This window comes from Pelobates fuscus, chromosome 13 (assembly GCF_036172605.1).
Source record: "Pelobates fuscus isolate aPelFus1 chromosome 13, aPelFus1.pri, whole genome shotgun sequence".
Lineage (NCBI taxonomy): Eukaryota > Metazoa > Chordata > Amphibia > Anura > Pelobatidae > Pelobates > Pelobates fuscus.
In genome coordinates, this window is record NC_086329.1 from 68,519,345 (window position 1) to 68,543,986 (window position 24,642).

General features: G+C 43.4%; 1 protein-coding gene across 2 annotated transcripts in view; it reads left to right on the forward strand.

The window, feature by feature from the left end:
• FUT8 (fucosyltransferase 8) overlaps nucleotides 1-6,990 on the forward strand; it is a 173,286-nt gene extending 166,296 nt beyond the window's left edge. For both annotated transcript variants that reach the window (XM_063438912.1, XM_063438911.1), the window contains exon 10: nucleotides 5,946-6,990. In XM_063438912.1, the coding sequence (XP_063294982.1) occupies nucleotides 5,946-6,263 (318 nt within the window). In that variant the 3' untranslated portion in view covers nucleotides 6,264-6,990. The remainder of the gene's footprint in view (nucleotides 1-5,945) is intronic.
• The last annotated feature ends 17,652 nt before the right edge of the window (nucleotides 6,991-24,642 follow it).

The following is a 24,642-nucleotide window of genomic DNA, read 5'->3' on the forward strand; positions in this document are numbered from 1 at the left end:
CCCCATCAAGGTGACTAGGGGTCCCAAGCCCCTAGTCACCACCCCCACCCCACCCAAAACTGAGCTCCGCAGGGCGGATCAAGGCTTATATAGCCTTGCCCCGCCCTGCAATTAGGCTTAGAACACACTGATTGGTTGGTTTAAGCCAATCAGAGTGCTCTGTGTCATTTTACACAGCGTGGGGAAATTCAAAAGAACTTTCCCACGCTGTGTAAAATGACAGATCACTGTGATTGGATGGTTTTCAAGCCATCCAATCACAGTGCTCTGTGTCATTTTACAAGCGTGGGAAAATTCCAAAGAACTTTCCCACGCTTGTAAAATGACACAGAGCACTGTGATAGGATGGATTTCAAGCCATCCAATCACAGTGCTCTGTGTCATTTTACAAGCGTGGGAAAATTCCAAAGAACTTTCCCAAGCTTGTAAAATTACACAGAGCACTGTGATTGGATGGCTTGAAAACCATCCTATCACAGTGCTCTGTGTCATTTTACAAGCGTGGGAAAGTTCTTTGGAATTTTCCCACGCTTGTAAAATGACACAGAGCACTGTGATTGGATGGCTTGAAAACCATCCTATCACAGTGCTCTGTGTCATTTTACAAGCGTGGGAAAGTTCTTTGGAATTTTCCCACGCTTGTAAAATGACACAGAGCACTCTGATTGGCTTAACCCCTTAAGGACACATGACATGTCTGACACGTCATAATTCCATTTTATTCCAGAAGTTTGGTCCTTAAGGGGTTAAACCAACCAATCAGTGTGTTCTAAGCCTAATTGCAGGGCGGGGCAAGGCTATATAAGCCTTGACCCGCCCTGCGGAGCTCAGTACGCGGCGTGCCCTCCATGGGTGAACATGGATTCATTTTTTTTTGGCGCTTGTTTTTTTTTTTTTTTTTTTTTTTTTTTAAAGTACGACGGGTATGATGGATTTTTATTTGGCCTTTTTGGGGGCTGAAGAAAGAAGAATTTAGAAAAAAGAAGACGTCAAATGGTAAGTTTAATTATTTTTTTTTACAGGTTAGTTATTTTATTCCCCCCTCACTATTTTTAGGGTGAGGGGGGTAGGTAGGGGTTAGAATGTTTTGGGGTGGGGAGGGGGGTGTGACTCGGGGCTTGGGACCCCTAGTCACCTTGATGGGGGGGGGGGTCATTTAGGGCCCCCACCCACCGCTCAGGGGTGGGGGCCAGGGGGGAGGACAGTAGGTCCCCCCCCTATCTTTATTTAGGGCCCCCACCCACCGCTCAGGGGTGGGGGCCAGGGGGGAGGACAGTAGGTCCCCCCCCTTATTATTTTATTAGGGCCCCCACCCACCGCGCAGGGGTGGGGGCCAGGGGGGAGGACAGTAGGTCCCCCCCCCCTATCTTTATTTAGGGCCCCCACCCACCGCGCAGGGGTGGGGGCCAGGGGGGAGGACAGTAGGTCCCCCCCCCCTTTATTATTTTATTAGGGCCCCCACCCACCGCGCAAGGGTGGGGGCCAGGGGGGGGGAGGACAGTAGGTCCCCCCCCTTATTTTATTAGGGCCCCCACCCACCCACCGCGCAGGGGTGGGGGCCGGGGGGGAGGACAGTAGGTCCCCCCCCCTTATTATTTTATTAGGGCCCCCACCCACCGCGCAGGGGTGGGGGCCGGGGGGAGGACAGTAGGTCCCCCCCCCTTATTATTTTATTAGGGCCCCCACCCACCCACCGCGCAGGGGTGGGGGCCGGGGGGGGAGGACAGTAGGTCCCCCCCCTTATTGTTTTAGTAGGGCCCCCACCCACCACGCAGGAGAGGGGGCCGGGGGGAGGACAGTAGGTCCCCCCCCTTATTGTTTTATTAGGGCCCCCACCCACCGCGCAGGGGTGGGGGCCGGGGGGGAGGACAGTAGGTCCCCCCCCCCCCTTATTATTTTATTAGTGCCCCCACCCACCGCGCAGGGGTGGGGGCCAGGGGGGAGGACAGTAGGTCCCCCCCCCCCCTTATTACCATTTATGTTTTTACAGTGAGCAGCCACAGGCTGCTCACTGTTTAGTGGACATGCCCCTACTCGCGGTATAGCGAGTAGGGGCATTGGGGAGATTTTAATCTCCCTTGTGCTATTATGGGGGTCATATTGACCCCCATAGAGTGAGGGGGGGACCTGGGGGGCTTATGAAGTGGTGGGGAGCACAGCTCCCCACCGCTTCTGTCTTTACATATTACAAGGAGGGAGCTGCACGTCGGTAGCTTCCTCCTTGTAATAAACTGATCGAACAAACGAACACTGATACTCAGTGTTAGTTTGTTCGTCTGATTTTTCTATTCATTCATTCGTCTGTCTGATGAATGAATGAATAGATGAAATTCCCGTTCGCATGTCCAGGTGTTTCACTGGGCATGTGCGGGAATCTCACAGTCTGTCTAGTGTGGGTAGATGACGTGTCCCACAGGGACTTTACCTACCCACACAAAGATGGCGGCGCCCTGAATAAAGATCGGGGCAGAAGATACAGATTTAAAAATAGGTAATCTGGGGGGTTTAGGGGCATTTGGGGGTGACTAGGGGGTCAATTGGATGTAGTGGAGGCGGGAGGGGGGTTAAAAAAAAAAACGGGATTCGGCATGACAGTGCCGCTTTAAATTCTATGTGTATACTAATGTAATCTTTTATGTAATTATATGTATTTATCTATATATATATATATATATATTTATTTGTATTTTATATATAGATATATAGAATGTCATTCTAAGTGTATTTTGTTACCAATATATATATGTTAATAACAAAATAGTTAGAATGAAATTACATATGAATATATAATTTATATTAAATTTTGTTTCAATATTTTCTTTTATTTTATTTATTTATTATTGTAATTCTACACATATATATATGTATATATATCTATTATATATATAATATATATGTGACGTCATTCTAAGTGTATTTTAATATTCATATATATACTAATATTAATATTAAAATACACTTTGTATGACGTTACATATATATAATATGTATATATATATTATATATATAATATATATGCATATATTATATATATCAAAATACTTTTAATTAAATTTTACACTTGTCTAATTTTTTTTTTTTTTACACTACCTACCAGCAGGGGGACTGTCTAATATTTTATACTGTCCCCCTGCTGGCAGATCCACAGGCAGCTATAGGGGGCCATGTGATCGATCACATGGCCACCGGGGGCCTCATTTGCCGGTGGAGGGCTGCCTGGGCTGTGAGGCAGCCCTCCAGAAGTGGATCGCGGCGGAGGTGAGTACATCTCACCTCCTGGGAGCTTAAGCCGTTACGGCGTTCTATGGAAGTATTTGGGAGGCTGAGTAAGTCAGATGCATTGAGATGTTACTAGGGCTGAAAAACAAACTGATGTAACTCCTAAGTTTTTGTTTTTGTTTTTGTCGCTTTTGGTATGGCAAACGGGAGGTTACTAGGTTAAGCAGAATTTTGTTAACATGCAAAAATGTCATAGCTTACCCTTTCAGGTTAGTTCTTAATCTCAAGTTTTAGCTTACTTTTGCTATTACAGAGGGAACCTAGACAAATTGTTGCTAACTCAATTTTAAATTAAACAGGCTGTGCAATAAAGGAATATTAGATATCACTTTACAGGAAGGGTCTAGGAATGCTGTGTAAGTCACATGCACGGAGGTGTGTGAGCCATAAAACAAAGTGATTTAACTAAATGGCAGAAAATTGAGCAGCAAAGCTCCAGTGGCTTGATCTATACACCCCAACTGCTTCATTAAGCTAAAGTTGTATTGGTCCCTATTCTGTCTCTTTAACAAAAGAGACACCACATATGATATGTGAGAGGTGATCTCCCATACAAAATTTGAAGAAAAAAAAAAGGGAGACTGATACGCACCATCACAACCAATGTGTGAAGTGGGTAAAGTCTGTCCTTAGAGGTGCCTAACACACAGTTACTCAATAGGGGATAACCCAAATATAGAAAATGTAGAAAGAGGAGACCCTTGAAACAAGAAATCCTAAATAGTAACTCTGAATACACAGAAAAGAAGGTGGACCAGATAGGTTCAGGGAAAGTGGAGGGGCAACAGATAAATTGCGCAGTTGTACTAGAAAATAGGGTTAAATAAACCCCCCAGAAGGCTTCCCAGGACAGATTTGAGGGTGCATTAGAATAAAGAACCCCCGCCCTGTTAGCTGCCAGAATTAATTCAGATAAAGCACACTGGCTCTTGCCGACCAAAAAAGAAAAACAAACACAAAAGAGCCCCCACACTAGCGATAGCCTGCCTGTCAAAGTCGTTGAAGCTTCCGGGGTGGATCACCCTAACACCAATAAAAGTTCCAAAGCTCCCTCACAGGATACTGCTAAGCGAACTACAAATGCTATTTCCCGATGTCCGGTCCGACAGGATGCTAAATGCAAACACTAACTACTAAGAACATAGTGCTGTCTAAGTGCTACCTAGTGAAGAAATTAAATAAAAGTATGAAACGCTCTCCCATACAGGTAAACTATGAAGCAGGGATTCAAATCTTGAAATGGCTATTTGCCATAAACAGGAACTTGCATCTTTGTTAGATCGAAAACAGGATGAGATTGTAATTATATTATACAGGGACAATTGATTACTGAAAATAGATTAGTTAGATAGTTTTAGCACCCCATAATAAACACACAAAGTACACACAGCTTATATTTTCTTTCTCTTTAGATCTTTTTGAGCTTTTCATAGGCATTTATATACTTCTATCCGGCAACATTGTTACTTCCTGCATCTATTGATCTTTTAAGGAACACCTTAGGGTCAGAAACACAAACATGTATTCCTGACCATATAGTGTTAAAACTACCATTTAGGTGGCTTGCCCCACCTTAACCTCTTAAAAGGTAAGAAAACTTACTTTATTTCCATTGCGTCACGGGTCTGCCGGCACTGGCCCCGCCCCTGATCCGCCTCCTTGCTGACGTCATCAGAATTTAATATTTCAGCCAATCCAATGCTTTCCTTTAGGGAGGCAGGGCGTGGTCAAATGCTAGTTTGACCAATCCGCACCTCCTTATAGAGATGCATTGAGTCAATGCATCTCTATAAGGAAAGTTTAGCGTCTCCATGCAGAGCGTGTAGACACTGATCGAATTGCGTCAGGAAGGACCTTCAGTGGCCATCTGAGGAGTGGCCACTAGAGGTATCCCCAGTGGGCAATGTGAACACTGCCATTTCAACAATGTTAGCATGGAAATGCCTGCAGGTAATCATTATACTCACTAGAACAACTAAAATGAGCTGTAGTTGTTCTGGTGATTATAGTGTCCCTTTAATTTATTTTCTCTGCTACATTTGTTATATATAAAGAACTGATATATCTGTACAACAAAGTCTGTCTGTTGTAAATATATTGGACTAGTTTATACTAAGCAAATGACAGCATACCATTTAGTACATAATTTCCCCCCCATTTTTTGTATGTACATTCTATGATTAGCAAAAAAAACTTTTTAATATTTATTGATAAAGACTGTTTGATTACTAACACATTTGCTCTCAGTACTCGTACTTATTCTCAATTGACAAAAACCTGGGTTTTTCTTGGCACCCATTGCCCCCTCACACTTTTGTTGCACTGATATTCTAAAAACTACAGTTATCAAATGCAATGTTGTCTAACCTGGACAGTATTGGTAGGCAGAGATCAATTGGGTCAGATTAGCTCATGCATATTCCATTCTTTCCAAATTTACTGAAGGTTACAAAGTCATGTTAAGAGGGGATGTTTAAGACGTTTGAGGTAAATCCAGTTTTGTAAACCCTTGTAATTTGGTGGTTTACTCCCATCATACTAAAACATTGCTATGATTTGGTTGTTGTTTTTGTTGTTGTTTTTCTTTACCAACCAGGATCTGTGACTGTTTTAATTGATGTCCCTTTACATTTATCAATTATTTTTTGTTTTTTTTTCTTCCCAAGGTCTGTCGAGTTGCCTATGAAATCATGCAGACACACCATCCCGATGCTTCAACCTACTTCCATTCCCTGGATGATATTTATTACTTTGGTGGACAAAATGCTCACAATCAGGTTGCAGTGTATCCCCATCACCCGCGAAATGCAGAGGATATACCCATGGAACCTGGGGACATCATTGGTGTGGCTGGAAACCACTGGGATGGCTTCTCTAAGGGCATAAACCGCAAACTAGGCAGGACTGGTCTATACCCCTCCTACAAAGTAAAAGAAAAAATCGAGCTCGTTAAATACCCAACATACCCAGAAGCGGAAAAATAAAACTGAAAACAACTTTTTTTTTTTCCACAAACCTAAACGTGCCAACTGCAAAACGATGCATCAGCTGAGAAGAGGGACTGGTTTGCCATTTTTATTTATGTTTAAAAAAAAAAAAAAAAAAGAATTTAACATTAGCTCAAACAAAAGGAAATTTAAACCAATGAAAATCTTCCTTAAACATCTCTGGAGAGCTGGTATTTTACAGTACAAATACTGTTTCATATGTGGTTGAAGGGAGGACTTCTCCGAATCATGCTCTTACTGATTAAATGAGCATCAGTGCTCTCTTCTTTGCCATATACTGACAATACTCCTCAGACTATTAACACTGCCATGTTGTGCAATTAGAGTGACATGATGTTTTATACATGCAAGTTTTTGACTGGTGCCTGTAACCAACTGGTTTACCTGTACAGGTGCAGCTTAAATTACTGAGCAGTTTATCCTTAACTAGCATTCAGACTGCCAGAAACACTCCATATTGGAAATGGTTAGATTATTTTAATTATGCTTCAGGTAAGTCCCTTAATTAGTGTCACATTGTTAGCAGTGAACACCTTATCAGAAGAAAGAAACCATTTACTGTTGTCGTAGGAAGGATTTCATTTTCTCTTTTTTTTTTTTATGTTTTGTTTGTTTTTGTACAATACATCATGAGCGGGTTATTATTTCATTGTTTCTTGGCATTGTCTTTGATAACAAACAAATAAAATATTACAAAAAACTATTTTGAATTCATGTGAAGTCTGTTTTATTTTACATTAAAGTATATGTAGCAGTTTTATCCATGAAAGAAGCAGATGAGGTGGTTTCATCAGTCTATACAGATGTGTAAACAGATTGGATAAATACTTGCAAAACATAATATTCGGGGATATAATTTTTTATTTGTGGGGTAATAGCTTCTTGATCCAAGGAGAGATTTGACTGCCATTCTGGCACCAAGAAGGGATTTTTATTTTTCTTAGTTTGAAAAATTTGAAGCGCGTCAACCTGGGTTTTTTGCCTTCTTTTGGATCAACAGCAAAAACGGATGTCAAAAAGGCCAAACTTGCTGAACGCATGTCAGCGATGTAACAAATTGTCTGTAGTTAGCTACTTTATTAAAGGAACACTTTAAGCACCAAAACAACTTTAGCTTTACACTCTGGGCACCATTACTACTTGAATGTGCAAAAACAGAGTGGTAGACCGCGCCACAGAGGAATAGAGGATAGTAAATTGTAAAAACAATATATACATACATATATGGTATTCCAACAATATGGTAGTGGATATAAACCTTGAGGGAATACAAATATAAAACAAATAATAGTGCAATATGTCAATATAAAATAGGTGTATTTTAAAATACATATATGGAAAACCAGTAAAAGGGCTAACTCACACTTTGCAGAGCTACTGAGAGCTCTGCCGTATAGCGCCTGGACGGTATAATCCCCGTCCTGGGATATAGTGATGGAGTGTAGTATCCAAAGCTCCACAGCCGTGCGTAAAACAAAAACACAAATAAAATCCAATGGTATAGTATGTATTATAAATAGTGGTAAGAAAAGAAGTAAGTATCCTACTTACGATTTCCAGAGCAATGACTTGCTCTGGTGATGAAAGGTAATGGTGGTATAATCCCCACCAAGGGGATCCCATTAGCTTTCATCACCAGAGCAAGTCATTGCTCTGGAAATCGTAAGTGGGATACTTACTTCTTTTCTTACCACTATTTATAATACATACTATACCATTGGATTTTATTTGTGTTTTTGTTTTAACTATTTTAGTGAGCGCCTATTACCTGCTTTTTCTATTACTACTTTAATGCATTTAGAGGTTCTGGCCTCATTAATATGCTGAGTTTTTTTTGTTGCGTGCTCAAATTTTTAAAGCTTTTGCATAAAATAAAGAAATGTTTTGCATAATGCAGCACCATAGGCCGGCCTGCCTCTTTAGCCACACATCCTCACTCCAGAAATAATACTTCCTTATCAACAAGGTATGCAAACAGTTCAGCCTCTGACACTACTCAGTGATCTGAACTAACAAACTACATTAGAATAAGAGGACACCCATGGAGGCATATAGTAAGGATATCACTACCTGGTTATAGTTTCTCTAAATGTCTGCAGCCAGGCTGTGAATTAAATTCCGATCACTCCGTGCTAGTGGGGCCTGTGTGCATCCTTTTGATAAGGAAGTGTTTCTGGCATGAGAGGTGTGGCTATAGAAGCAGGCTTATGGTGCAGAATTCTATATTGTAAGTGTGATAGTTTATTATATCCGTCTGTTCAACTTGACATTCTGCACTATGTTTGTATTTTCTTTTTATATTCAAGAATATATTTTGGAAGATTGGAGTTCCCTGAGAATGTAACCCTGGGGTGTGATATGCTCTCTTCTTTTATTGCTCTTGTGAGTGCATTTAACACCACATATTTTCACACACTTTTGTATACTATTACCCTTTTTGTTGCTTTTATTACTTTATCAGTGTTTTACTCCTCATTTACGGTATAAAGCCTGTACTATCTGTTATTCTGAAAAATGCCCACTAGATGGCACCATCAGTAAATATTTTATCATAAAGCTAAAAGTCCATACTAAACAGACAATAATGTTATTTCCTAGTCATTTCAATTGATGTGCTGTTGCTTTAAGTACAAAGTATGAAATGTGAATCATTACTTCTAGATCTAGTGATAGAGAATGAAGGAGATGTATATGTTGCATTCTACACTTACTGTTTGGGTTTTACTAAATTTAAACTGGTATATGTTGCACCTGTTCCTCATTAAAGTTAAATTCTAAGCATTATAGAAAACCACTAGTGGTTATGGTGGCATAAATTACACCATATGGATACCCATTTCAAATTAAATGCCCAGTCATGCGTTTCCCTCCCCCATATATTCATATGATGTACTGTGGTATGTTTATCATATGCAAATAATTCTAGTTTCCCCATTTTATTACTCATACTCCTTGCATTAGCAAGAAGACTTTTCATGTTAACATCAGCCTTTGGGTCTCCATTGAATTTATTTTTATAATCTACATCAGTGGTTCCCAAACAAGTCCTCTAGACCACTGGTCTCCAACCAGTGGTCTACGGACCGGCTCCGGTCCGCAAGAATTTGCCAGTCCGCGAAAGCTTTCCCCCGACTATACCGTCTGGAAAAAGCTTTCACGGATCGGCAATAAATTGCCGCAAAATATGTCCCCGGTGCTATGATCACATGATCATAGCACCAGGAACTGTGCCTCCCTCTCCCCTGCTGGCTCTGCAGGACCGAAGGGGAGATCAGAGATCTCCCTTACCGGCCCGCTAGTAGTGTATTGCTGGCAGGAGAGGGAGGAGAGAGGACCCGGGGGGAGCTCTAACCTGCAGCTCCGCCGGGTTCTCCTCTCGTGAGCTCGGAGCTTTGCCGTGGTTACCGTGGCAACGCTCTGAATCTCGCAAAAGTGAACTCTAGCCTGAGCTGCAGGTTAGAGTTCATTCTCACCACTGGGACCACCAGGGCTTCCCCACCAGACCACTGGGGATTGTCTTGCACTGTCCTCCCTCCCAGGCAAAGGTAAACACGGAGGGGGGATATTAAAATTATTTTTATTAATTTAAATTTTTCTTATTTATTAATCTATCCTCCAACCCCACAGACCCACAATAATTCACGCACACACACTGCATCCCTCACACATACCATTGTTTTTTCATTTCTGGTTGACGCCGGTCCGCAAAATATTTCTCCTCTTTTTGCCAGGCCACGGGTGTTAAAATGTTGCAGAACTCTGCTTTAGGCAACCCTACCAATACAGGATTTAGGGATTACCCAGTTGTGCCTAAGGTGCTTTTTTTTTTTTTTTTTTTTTTTTTTTTTCCTTCTTCTCTCTTCCCTCCCCTTAAAACCACCTTAGACACAACTGGGTTATCCCTTAATCTTGGACTGCCATGGACTGGTTTGGGAACCAATGATCTACATCCAATGCCAATGTAACCCCTCCCCATCTTTACCCTCTTCTAACTCCTTTCTGTTCTAAATACATTTTGCAACCTTTTATGTATTCCCCATGCTTAGTTTAAATTCTTCCCCAAATGTTTAACCAATGTCTCTCCCAGCAGAGAAGACCTTCTTCAAATGCAATCCTTCGTGACTATGATTCTGCCTAGCTACAACATTAGTTTAGTGCTCTATACATCATGAACGAACCTTCCACCCTACACCAAACGTCAGCCAAGCATTTGATTAAAGGGACACTGTGGGCACCATAAACATTTCATCTCATTGAATTGGTTATACACCTGGAGTCTCTGGCACTGTCCCACTATTTAGTGTTCATTTTCGAAGAGTTTATCACTGAATAAGGGTCACCGCCTACCCATAGTTATGCCCCATGGTGTGGCTAAGTCAGAGACTACACACATATAGCCATATCTATTCATACCAGCAATTGGCACTGTGATAGGCTAAAAGCAGAACAATGTGGGGGACTCCAGACACTATAACTACTTCAATGAGATGAAGCTGATCTAATGCCTTTCGACTGTCGAATATTTTGGAAAATGTAGCCTTGAAAAGGAAGGATCTTAAAATGCTCAAGAAATCCTTTGGAAATACAAGAGAGGGTGGGAGAATAGGTATATGTGAGGTCACAGGGGAAAAAGGGCATGGACCCAATGAATTCAAAGAACAAAACCAATCCTTTGAACATTTTTATGGTTTTCCATAATTTGCAAATGTCCTCACCTCACATAAGCTACAACAGCTGTAAACCCAAGGGTGGTTTAGTTTCCCAAATTTATCAGAATATAATCTGGTATCTATACTTCTTCTCGCTTGATTGGATCCAGGTTTGTCTCACTTATACGTAGCCTCAACAAGTGCAGTCCTTTGCCCAGACACACAATTGTTAACCTTACAACATATTTTGCTATATTATTTCCCACCTGAGGTCAAAAACAATCTTTTATTATACACTACCTGTGAAGTCTGGCACTAAATATGGAAACCTCTAAAACTGAAGTGCCACGTCCTCCATACAGTGTAGTTACCCTTGGGAGTAAACTGATTGATATTTTTTTTTATAATTCTTTATTTTTGTATTGACAAAAAGTATACAGACAATTGTCAGGTAACAATCGGAATGCAACGTAAACAATTTGCGAACATCTGTCACATAGAACTATTCATTGGGCATTGCCCTATCTTATAGTACATGAGAGTGTAATCGTCGTGCCCATTTCAAATGCTAGGTGCATGTATTTCATATCTGTCTTCCGGTTGCTTTATGATGGTCAACACTATTCAAACACACCATCCATAGAAGGGGTGATAAATAGGATAAAAGAGGTTCACCTAATGGACGACCTAACAGCTAGAGTTAGAGGCACGTTAAAAACCTTCCAGAGGATATGGGAACCTTGAGTAAACTGAATTTTAAGGAAGGGATGCCCTCACATCCAAATATAGGCATCATCATGGTATGGGAATTTCTTGACCCAGAAATTTCGTAACCATTTACAGCTTTAACTTCCACCCCTCGCCCCTAAATAGTCCGCCCCCTATATTATATGGCATATGCGGTAAGCTTCTGAATTTAAAATGGCTAATGTAACTAGCAGGAGGCAGAATTGTTACATTGTGTCGTATGGACAAGGATATAAACCTCTAGTAAAGAGGTCCTGAATCTCAAGTTTGCTTTAGCACCAGAATGGGCGTTATTTGGTATTTCTACTGAATCAAATCAAATTGAGCTAGAGGTCAAAAAGCATGATTACGTACACTAGCAGTTGCAAGCAAGACAGTTATGTTGGCAAGTTGGATCACATCAGAACTGCCTCACTTTTCTGCTGTATATTCTCGCTTAAAGGGCCATTGTAGGCACCTAGACAACTTCAGCTTATTGAAGTGGTCTGGGTGCAGGGCCGGACTGGCCCACCGGGATACCGGGAAATTTCCCGGTGGGCCGCGGCACCTGGGGGGCTGGAGAGTGAGAGGGAGCCCTGCTGTCTAATAAAATCGCGGCCGCCGGCCGCATGTCAGTGCCGCCGGGTGGCCGGTCCGGCGGCACACTCTGAGGTGATTACTCACCTTGCGGCCGGCAGCCCCATCTCCTGTGCTGACAGCTATGCTGCTGTCAGTATCAGTGAGTGTGCCGGGCGGCCGCCTAAGCGATCCAGCAGCACACTCACTGATACTGACAGCAGCATAGCTGTCAGCACAGGAGGACTGAGGGAGGGGGCGGAGCTAACTACCAAGCTCCCTCGCGGTTCCCATGATTCCCAGCATCTACAGATCATAGAGTAGGGATTACTCTATGATCTGTAGATGCTGGGAATTATGGGAACCGGGAGGGAGCATGGTAGTTAGCTCCGCCCCCTCCCTCAGTCCTCCTGTAGCAGCAGCAGGTACAGAGAAAAATAGGGGAAGGGGAAGGGGACAAAAAGAGGGGAAGGGGGGGACAAATAGAGGGGAAGGGGGACAAATAGAGGGGTAATAGAAACACTGGGGAAAGGGGGACACAGAGACTGAGGGGTAATAGAGAGACAGGGGATGGGGGGGACAAAGAGAGGGGTAATAGAGAGACACCAGGGAAGGGGGGGGGACAAAGAGACAGAAGGGTAATAGAGAGACAGGGGATGGGGGGGACAAAGAGAGGGGTAATAGAGAGACACCAGGGAAGGGGGGGGGACAAAGAGACAGAGGGGTAATAGAGAGACAGGGGATGGGGAAATAAAGAGAGGGGTAATAGTGAGACACCAGGGAAGGGGGGGGACAAAGAGACAGAGGGGTAATAGAGAGACATAGGAGAAGGGGGGACACAGAGACAGAGGGGTAATAGAGAGACACCAGGGAAGGGGGACAAAGAGGCAGAGGGGTAATAGAGAGACACATGGGATGGGGGTACAAAGAGACAAAGGGGTAAGAGAGAGACACAGGGAGGAGATGGGGAAGAGAGACTCAGGGAGGAGAGGGGGAAGAGAGACTCAGGGAGGAGAGGGGGAAGAGACACAGAAGGTTTGTTGGCTGGGGCTAAGAACAACACAAAAGGGGCTAGGGAAAGAGAAATACAGAGGCTGGAGAAGGGTAAAAAGAAACACACAGGGACTGGGATGAAGTAAAAGAAACACAAGGGTCGCTGTAAGAGAAAAAAAGGAGACAATTGGAGACAAGATACACTAAACGAGGTAAAGGTAATAGACGTAAATTGATGTGATCCTGACAGTAATACACACACACACACATATATATATATATATATACATTGATGTGTGTATTAGTAACATATATTTATGCCTATAATATTTACACATATAGTAATATACATTTATATATGCATAATACACACATAAATGTCATTAATATATATATATTAATGACATTTATATATATATATATATATATATGTGTGTGTAATGAGCACGTATTGGCCCAGTCTTGTTGCTAGTTGCATACTCATGCATGCACCATAACATATTTAAAGTGAAGAGCGCACCCATAGAACTTCAAAATAAACAAGCTAACTTCATTTTTGTTTAGTTGTGCAATTGCAGACATTCAGCATTTCAGTCCCATTACTAAAATGTCCTTAATAGGCCAAAGTAGTTGTACTGGAACATTGATTACATGCAAATGTACGTCTACTTAAAATATAGGCACTCTTTTGTTTATTTTGAAGCCCTATATGCGTTCTTTCGTTGGAGTAAGAGTTTTCAATTTCAAGTTATTTTTTCACCCTCTATATCAGCACACTATGCTGGCGCGACGCATTATTGGGCTGGTATAGAATTTTTTTCCAGGGCTGCTTTTAGTTTCCAGTCCGGCCCTGTCTGGGTGCAGTGTTTCTGACTTTGTAACCCTGCAATGTAAAACACTGCAGTTTTTAGGAAACTATAATGTTTACATTGCAGGGTGAAAATCTCCTCTTACTTACAGCCACTAGAGGCACTGACCAAGTAAAATCACGTGATTTGTAGACCCCTGCCACCCATAGGAAAGTATTATTTAAAGGAGCACTATAGGGGGAGGAACGCAAACATATTTTTCTGACCCTATAGTGTTAAAACCACCATCTAGCCCCCCTGGCTCCCTCTTGCCTCCCTAAATTGTATTCAAGCCTGAAGCTGTCTCTGCCCCTGTCTGCCTCAGACCTGCAAGCTGTCTGCTGACCTCATCATAAGTGTTATTCTGAGCCAATCACAATGCTTCCCAATAAGATTGGCTGAGACTGTGAAGGAGGCAGATCAGAGGCAGAGCCAACACAAGTCAAATACAGCCCTGGTCAATCAGCATCTCCTCTTTGAGATACATTGAATAAATTAATGAGAAAAGTTCAGTGTCTGTATGCAGAGGGTGGAGACACTGATATGCAAGACAGTTTAAGAAAGCAGCTCTAGCCAGGGCCGGCCTTAGGGGTGTGCGAGCTGTGCGGCCGCACAGGGCGCCATGGAGCAGGGGGCGCCGTGCGGCCGCACAGCCGATTTAAAAAAAAAAAAAAAAAAAATTATTTTTTTTTTTTTAAATTCGCAGCGGGGGCGGAGCTTACCGTGCGGCGGGGGCGGAGCTAAAAGCGCCGGAAAACTGCTGCAGGGGAAGCAGGAAGGAGTCCCTGCTTCCCTACCAGTCACCAGGAGCTGCACTGCCTCCACAATTAACTCCACAGGTAACTGTGTGATTGTCACGTGAGTGTGACTCTCTGCCTATGTGTATGACTGTCTGCCTCTGTGTGTGTGTGTGTGTGTGTGTGTTTATGACTGTCTGCCTCTGTGTGTCTGTGTGTGTGTCTGTGTGTATGACTGTCTGCCTCTGTGTGTATGACTATCTGCCTGTGTGTGTCTGTGTGTGTGTGTGTGTGTGTATGACTGTCTGCGTGTGTGTGTGTGTATAACTGTCTGCCTCTGTGTGTATTACTGTCTGCCTCTGTGTGTTTGTCTGTGTGTATTACTGTCTGCCTCTGTGTGTGTGACTATCTGCCTGTGTGTTTGTCTGTGTGTGTGTGTATGACTGTCTGCGTGTGTGTGTATATGACTGTCTGCCACTGTGTGTCTGTGTGTATTACTGTCTGCCACTGTGTGTCTGTGTGTATTACTGTATGCCTCTGTGTGTTTGTCTGTGTGTATTACTGTCTGCCTCTGTGTGTGTGACTGTGTATGACTGCCTCTGTGTGTATGACTGTCTGCCTCTGTGTGTATGACTGTCTGCCTCTGTGTGTATGACTGTCTGCCTCTGTGTGTATGACTGTCTGCCTGTGTGTGTCTGTGTGTATGACTGTCTGCGTGTGTGTGTGTGTGTATGACTGTGTCTGCCTGTGTGTGTGTGTGTATGACTGTCTGCTTGTGCGTGTGTGGATGTCTTCCTGTGTGTGTATGGCCGTCTGACTCTGTGTGTGTGTGTGTGTGTGTGTCACATACAACCAATACACGCATATCACACACTGTTAATATACCCATTACAAATATCACACATAGCATACATATCACACACAGTCATCACACGTACTATTACATACACAGACAACACAAACATAACAGCATACATGGATGACGGGGGGGGGGGGCGCTGTGAAGATTTTTCGCACAGGGCGTCTAAATGCCTAAGGCCAGCCCTGGCTCTAGCAGCCATCTGAGGAGTGGCCGGTGAAGTTATCTCACTCAAGATCGATTCCACCCCTCCCACCCGTGAAATATGATACGAGCATATGCATGTCTATAGTTAAGTAAGAGGGTGTGGGGGCTGAAAGTGATTGGGGATGGTGATATTGTATTGTATGGAGATGTGTAATAGTATACAAAAGTGTGTGAAAATGTGTGGTGTTAAATGCACTCGGTGTGTGGGGAGGTGACAGGGTGCGTGAGGGACTGTGACAGGGTTTGGGGGGGCTGTGATGGTGTGTGGGGAGACAGGGTGGGGATGGCTCTAACAAGGTGTGGGTAGGGGCTGTGAGGGGTATGGTAGGTAGGGGGACTGTGAGGTAGGTAGAGGGCTGTGAAAAGGTGAATATCTTTAGTTTTCTGTAATTATTCCCTGATGGTCCTGTGGATTCCCCTAGTAGTTCTCCAGTCTGCAACTCCGCAGACCACATGGTAAGTCTCAAGATCTCCAGTCAGGGTTACTACGGCAACGCTCTTAAAACTGAATACACATACACTTAAAGGACCACTATAGGCACTCAGATCACTTCAGCTCAATGAAGTGGTCTGGGTGCCAGGTCCCTCTAGTTTTAACCCTGCAGCTGAAAACATAGCAGTTTCAGAGAAACTGCTATGTTTCACTGAGGGTTAATCCATCCTCTAGTAGCTGTCTCACTGACAGCCGCTAGAGGCGCTTCCGCGATTCCGTTGGACGTCCGTAGGAAAGCATTAATCCTTTCCTAAGGGGAGGTTTGCCGCGCATGCGCATTCGGAGCTGAGAGGCGGATCGGGGCGGAGAGATCCCCAGCACCAAGGGAGCCCGGCACTGGAGAAAGGTAAGTGCTAAAGGGTTTTTAACCACACACACAAACTCTCATGAACAGACGCATACACACTAGCTAACAGACACACACACATTTATTGACAGACCCACATTCAGAGACACACACATACACACTCACTTACAAAACATACACTCTCACTGACAAACACACACATTTACTAACAGACACACTCACTGACACACAAAACTAACACACACACACACTGACACTCACTAGCAGACACACACTCAATAACAGACACACTCAGTGACACACACACACACAGTAACACTCACTAACACACTTACTGACACTCACTAGCAGGCACACACAAACTAACACACACACAATAACACACTTACTGACACACACACACACACACACACACACACAGTAACACACTCACTGACACACAAACTAACACACACACACACTAAAACACAATCATATTTTAATTTCTTTTTTTTAATCCCCCAGCCTACCTACCTTTGGGAGTGCTGAGGGGATTCCCTGGGGTCTAGTGGTGCTGCCCGGTCCTGCAGGCGGCGAGGGAGCACTCTCCCCTGAGCGCTCACTGCCCAGCTCCCTCGCGTGCATGATGTCATCTCTAGCATCAGTGCGGTGCGCGCAAGGTAGCTGGGCAGAGAGCGCTCAGGGGAGAGTGCTCCCTCACGCGCTCGCCCGCCCGCCGGCAAAATGAAGCCACGGCCAGCTCCTGGGCCCCCCAGGAGAAGAGGCTGACAAAATGTGGCCACACTGGCGTACATACCAGGTTGCAGGGCGGTATGTACACCAGTGCTCATTAGCCACCCCCTCTCACATTTAATCTTTCTAGTCTCAGAAAGAAACATACCTTTTTCAGCCAATGAAAATAGAGGTATGTCTGCTCTAGTGTAAGGAAGGCTCACAGATTGCACCACAGAGACAAACATAGAGCTAAGCACAGTATGTGTAATATTGGTTTTGTTTCTCTTTTGTCTTTACTTCTGTTTTCCTTAGTTTATTTTTATTTCATAGTTTATTAACCCCCTCCCCTCTATCCCCTACCAGCCAACCTCACTACACACTACTACCCCCCCCCCCTCCAGCTCCTCACAGCCAACCTCACTGTTAACCTCTTCCCCTTCATCCCCTGTAAGCATTATAATATTTTTTACACATCAGTCCTGATGGTTAAATAACTGAAATGTTTTGGATCCAAATTAATATTTGATAGTTGACACTAACACTTTACCAAACCCACACAAGCGGTATACTAACCATACCCCTTATACAATGCTTACATTAACTCTGTTTGCCTACCCTCATCTTACCTCAGCCCAACAGTCACCCTAAAACAGCGTTAGCCCACACTCAATATTAAACACTTAACTTAACCTTAATCCAATAGTAAGTGTTACCCCACCCTACTTTTACCCCTAAATCTAACCCTACTGCAACCTGAGCTCTAACCCAAACCCTGACCCACGGCCACTATATATAATATAGTCAAAGCCCGGCATTGGTCCATATTGGCTCAGCCACGGTTTTATGAATGGATTTAAAGGGTTCTGTGCAGCGCTGAACAGAGCTCATCGGTCAGTCTTGGGTCATTAAAATTGGCCCCAGCTGACTTACAAGAGCCCCAAGTATTCATTAATACGTATTGTTAGTGGTGTGAACCGGGAATTGACCCTGCTCACACCGCTATTTCTCTATAAGCATTGGAGACTATGGTGAGGCCTAATAGAAAGCAGTTGTTGTTAGGGGATTCCATCCTAAGAGGTGTGGAGATGGACAATGGTGGTCTTGTGAGGTGTCTTCCCGGAGCTACTGCTCACAGAGACAGGAGACGTATCTGTAATATTGTTAAGCGAGCAAAGCAGGAAGGCGAATTGGATGTACTTGTCCATCTAGGGACAAATGACTTGGCTTGCAATGAGGTTTCAGAGGTTAAGGACGTTTTTAGTGTTTTTGTCAATGATATACGGCAGGTTGCTTCCACACTGTCATTCTCTGAAGTTCTGCCTGTGCATAACACTCAGAACAACAGGCGGATGCGTATTAGGGACTTTAACTTGTGGCTTGGTGAATGGTGTCGGGAGCAAGGATTTGGCTTTATTTCTCATGGTAGCTCTGTTTGGAATGGAAATAAACTGTACAAAAAAGATGGTTTGCATCTTTCTCAAAAGGGAACAAATGTTCTCAGTGAGCAGTTCAGAGGTTTTGCTAGGATGTATTTAAACTAGGAGGGGGGGGGGGGCAAAAAGGTGATAAAACATCAATCCAATTGTCCCCCAAAACAAGGACAGAAGGTGCCTGTAGCAAGTGTGGTAAAAAATGATAAGCTTTGAGTCATGTCTACAAATACTCGCAGTTTAGGGAATAAGATCCATGAACTTGTGGCAATAATGGCAACTGATAGTGTAGATTTAGTCACTGTTACTGAGACATGGTATAATGGGAAAAATGACTGGGACATAGCAATACCAGGGTACTCTTTATATAGAAAAGACAGGGAAGGCAGGAAAGGGGAGGGGTGGCCCTGTATGTGAAGGATAGCATAAAATCTAGCCTAATAAAAGTTAGTGAGGCGAACATAGAGTCCGTTTGGGTTACGTTAGAATTTGGTAATCACACAGTAACTCGTGTAGGTGTGATTTATAGGCCCCCAGGACAAATTGAAGAGTTAGATAATCTACTAGTTGAGGAAATAGCTAAAATGACAATGAAGGGGGAAATTATCATCATGGGTGACTTTAATCTTCCTGATGTGAATTGGAAAACAAAAATAGCTGCTTGTGCCAGGAGCACACATATTCTGAACTCCCTACTGGGATTGTCTCTAAAACAAGTCGTTGAGGAGCCAACTCGTAAAGAGGCCATAGTAGATTTAGTGTTAACAAATGGAGATTTGGTATCCGATATTACTGTAGGTGAAAGTTTAGGATCCAGTGATCATCTTTCAGTGTGGTTTAATATAAGAACAGTGACTGATAATGGAAAGCCGAGGCCTACAGGGGATGGAAGTGGGGAGAGGCGGGCACTCTCCTCGCCCAGACACTGGGGGCACGGCTTTACAGATGCCCTGCTCCCCCCTAGGACCGGCATGGTTATCCCGGTCCAACTCGGAAAAGCAACCTTCCAACAAAAGCCCCGGCGGAGGAGCCTTGTGAACAGCGGGGAGAAGCTAAGCGAAGCAACATGGCCGCCGCCACCACGTGTGACCGGTCCATAGAGACAAGGGATTTAGAGACTAGGCTGGACGAATTGTTCGCCAAATTCTGGATGAAGCAGGCGTCCAGAGATCAACAGGCAGGCACAAATACGTAAGCCGCAAAGTGGCCAACACATACCAGAACGGAACCGGTTCCACCACGACTCCCTGGGACACACGGGGTAAGCCGCAGACGGCAGTTACGTAGAGCCTGCGGGCCAAAGCGACAGCAATTACAGCACTTACTGATAGCAGTGGCAGGCCACAGAACCCACCCGACGAACCCTAACCAGAGACTGAAGCACTCGAGGGCGACTCTGTGGAGGCCACACAATATCACAGGCGGGAAGAAGCCTGCACAAGCCTCACCAAACCATGTAGGCAGACACGGAGGCAGGACCCAACCCAGGCAAACTCCTGAGCACATCCCGGACAAACCGCCAGGCGCACCTAGCCACCCAAGGGGCCAACGACAAGAAAGGGACCACACACTCTTCTTCCGAGCTGGGGGTTCACCAGGGGGTAACCCTCCCACGCCACCCATATACCCGAGGAGACAGTCGAGCACCGGCAAATCCTTGGGCCCCCGACCCTGTTGATGGGGTCAATGGACATGTGGCAAGAGCCCCTACTAAGGCCTCGGGCAGAAGACACACGGTTCCCGGACACCAAACACCCAGAAAGAGCAGGCGGAGAGCTGGGAATCTGGAGAACACAGGCAGACATGACGCTGAGAGCACCACGCCGGGCCACGGGGTGGTCAGCCTCCGGAAGCACGCTAGTGGCATCGGGTGAAGTGACCCAACAGCCCACACCCCAGCTACCAGCCTAGACGCCGAGCAGGACTTGGGACGCTCTAACACTGCTGTAACTATATGACCGCCTAGAGTCACCAACGTTTCCTTTAATCTGATTTGGTTTAATCCCTTATTTTGTTTTGCTAACTACAATGCATATATGATACTATACTGTCTGACCCAGCAATTAGCCTAATTTGTTTATATAAGTTTAACATGTAATCTGGAGGCACAGTGTATCCGCTTGCCTCCCCATATGTATGCGACCTAACAACATAGAATATCATGCCTCAGGCACTCAGGCAGATTGCACAGGGCGTTCCATCACGTGACAGTAAGCTTCGTGCCAGACTGCTCATAACGTAAAAATGTACTGCATTTTGGCCATACAACCATTGCTAGCACTAGGCATAATGCTGTTAGGCTTGTTTAATTTGAGCCTGTTTGGTCCTCACATGTCAGCCTTAGTCTGTAATGCTTAACCTGCGTGCTCCTGCATCATCATATATACTGGAATGGTCGAACATGCCATATAGCTTCCTCACGCAACCTGTCACAACAAGTTTATGTAAAGCGACTTCTAAAATATAATAAATGAGGCACTAACTGGATAGCAGTCTATGTACCTTATATATACATTACTACTAACCAATCTATCCGCACTAGCCTGTTTAATTAACTAGTATAAGGCACTCATACTACCTATACTGTTACTAGAGCAACTTAAGTATTACCTTGACAAATGTACCTTACAGTTATAGGTGTGTTAACTATCTACTTATTCTTTACTAAAAAAAAAAAAAAAGAGGCAGACGCTTCGTGGAGATGACATTAACTGTATTGTTATTCCCCCGTTTGGAATGTATCTAATTGCTTCCCCTTCTTTCTTCTGTTCCCATGCCACTCTATGCCTCAATAAAAGAAAGATTGACAAAAAAAAAAAAAAAGTGACTGAGTCACACCACACAAAAACAAAAGTTTTAGACTTTAGAAAAACAGGCTTTTCTAAAATTAGAATATGTGTAAAGGAGTCATTATCAGACTGGAGCAATTTAAATGGAGTCCAAGAGAAATGGGATTATTTAAAAGTTGCACTACTGAAGGCAACAGAAAATTGCATTAGGCTTGTCAGTAAAAGCAAAAAATTCAAGACACAACTGTGGTACTCCGCAGATGTGGCCAAAATAGTAAAAAACAAAAAGTTTGCATTTAGTAATTATAAAAAAACCAGAGTGAGGAAGACAGAATGATCTATAAGATTAGGCAGAAAGAGGCTAAGCAAGTTATAAGAGCTTCCAAATCACACACAGAAGAGAAAATAGCACAGATGACTTAAAGGTAGGCAGACAATGTAATAGAGCAGCAGGAAATGCTAGCAGAATGCTTGGTTGTATAGGGAGAGGCATTAGCAGTAGAAAGAGGGAAGTGCTCATGCTGTTGTACAGAATACTGGTGAGACCTCACTTGGAGTACTGTACGCAGTACTGGAGACCGTATCTCCAGAAGGATATTGATACCTTAGAGAGAGTTCAGAGAAGGGCTACTAAACTGGTTCGTGGATTGCAGGATAAAAGTTACCAGGAAAGGTTAAAGGATCTTAACATGTATAGCTTGGAGGAAAGACGAGACAGGGGGGATATGATAGAAACATTTAAATACATAAAGGGAATCAACACAGTAAAGGAGGAGACTATATTTAAAAGAAGAAAAACTACCACAACAAGAGGACATAGTCCTAGGGGCAAAGGTTTAAAAATAATATCAGGAAGTATTACTTTACTAAGAGGTAGTGGATGCATGGAATAACCTTCCAGCTGAAGTGGTAGAGGTTAACACAGTAAAGTAGTTTAAGCATGCGTGGGATAGGTATAAGGCTATCCTAACTATAAGATAAGGGCAGGGACTAATGAAAGTATTTAGAAAATTGGGCAGACTAGATGGGCCGAATGGTTCTTATCTGCCGTCACATTTTATGTTTCTATGTTTCTAAATGCATATTTAAAGAGCAACATGCAGTGCTGCAAGCAGCTCATCGAAAAGGCCCCAGCACATTAAGGGTGAGCCCCAGGTATCCATTGATACCTGGGCTTAGTGGTGTGAGCAGTGAGTTAACCCCGCTCACACTGCAACCTTTTAAGAGGCATTTAAATGCCTATTTAAAGAACTATTTGCAGTGCTAGCTTCCAGCACTGCAAACAGCTCATCTGAAAGTATGGGGCCCCTAAAAATGGCCCAAGCAGACAGAGGGGGAACTTTGATATCTGGGGTACTCTGGTGTGATCAGGGATCTAACCCTGCACACATTAAATCTGCATGACGATCTATGCCGCCTTACAGTCATTAAAGCTAACTTTATGTAGGACGGCACAGAAACGGTGTTAAGCAGTTAATCACTTTCATTTCAAGTGATAGCTTTCATTAATAAATGTATGGGAAAGAAAGTGTTAAAAATGCAGAAAAATTATGTTTCCCATGAGTAAAGTTTAACTTCCTTATTGCATAAACAAAAAGCTGGGTTATTTTAACAGTCCTACCACATCCTGACAAGAATAAAACACAAAACAGTGGCTTTGCCCAGCCAGTGGTATTTAGCACAAAGAAAATAGCAAACTACTCTAACAGGACTATTAATTACAGTAAGAAATGTCAGGCATTCTTAGGTATTCAAAATAAAGTGTACATTTCAGGCCAAAGTAATCAAACTGAAAGTATAGCTGACTTATAGAATTTTCCAAATTCAGATATTTTAGTTTTAAAAGAACACTATAGTGTTAGGGATACAAAACTGTATTCCTACAGACCTAATGCGAATGTGCGGCAAGCGCCGTGCGCCATTAGGTCTTCCCCATTGCAAAGCATTATCTCAATGTTAGCTTCCCCCTGCATACTTTATTTAACATGATCATCATACTGTGTACATTGTCCGTTATCACGCTTGGATTGTCTTTTATGAATGTGTTTAAAATGATGACCGTAATGCAGGGGCGGACTGAGAACCCTCAGGGCCCCCGGGCAAAATAAATCAAGGGCCCCCTTACATGCCACCCACGTTGCCGCAAGCCCCACCCTTGCCCCGCCTCCAGCCACACAATCTTTAGACACAAGGAACAAAAGTGCAATATGTTCTAAACAAGTGTCATTTAATTAACGAATGCAAAAACCAAACTGTGCAAAATAAATAGCAAATGCACAAACAAAGACAATTGCATAGTTCAACAACATTTGGGTATCTACCTTTTGGGCACCCCTGCTATAAACTATACAAAATCCAGTACACTCACCCAGAAGCTTAAAAGTTTTTAAAAATATAATTGTTTTTTAAAAAAACACAGGAATGAAGCAAAAATAGAGGTACTCTAGCTACAGTATACGATCATCTGCCTCAGCTTGTCACAAAGTCAATGTGTCCCATAATGTAAGCTCATTTAAGAGACTGCAGATTCCAGGTTTCATATATATGTGCTCCGTGAATGTTATAGGTGATTTTATATTTTTTTTATTTTATATTTTACTAACAAAAGTTACTGTAATGCATGGCTTTATAAATTTGTTTGGAATCTAGGAGTCAACTAAAAAGTTAGGAGCCAGTCTTTTTTAAACGAAGAAAGCTTAATTTTGAACATGAAAAACACAATTCTTACGGGGACGCTATAGTCATCAGAACCACTGCAACTTAATGTAGTTGTTCTGGTATCTGTAGCATGTCCTTGCAGGATTTTTAATGTAAAGACTACCTTTTCAGAGAAAAGACCGTGTTTACATTGCTGTCTTGGGACGCCTCTTGTGGCAGTCACTCACGCTTAGTTTCAGCCTCTGCATGGGGGCGCTGAATGTTCCCAATAGGGATGCATTGATGCTGATTGGCGCAGAACAGCCTTTTCTGCACATGCGCAATATCCTCCTAAAGCCTATGGGAAAGCATTGACTTAAAGATTGATGA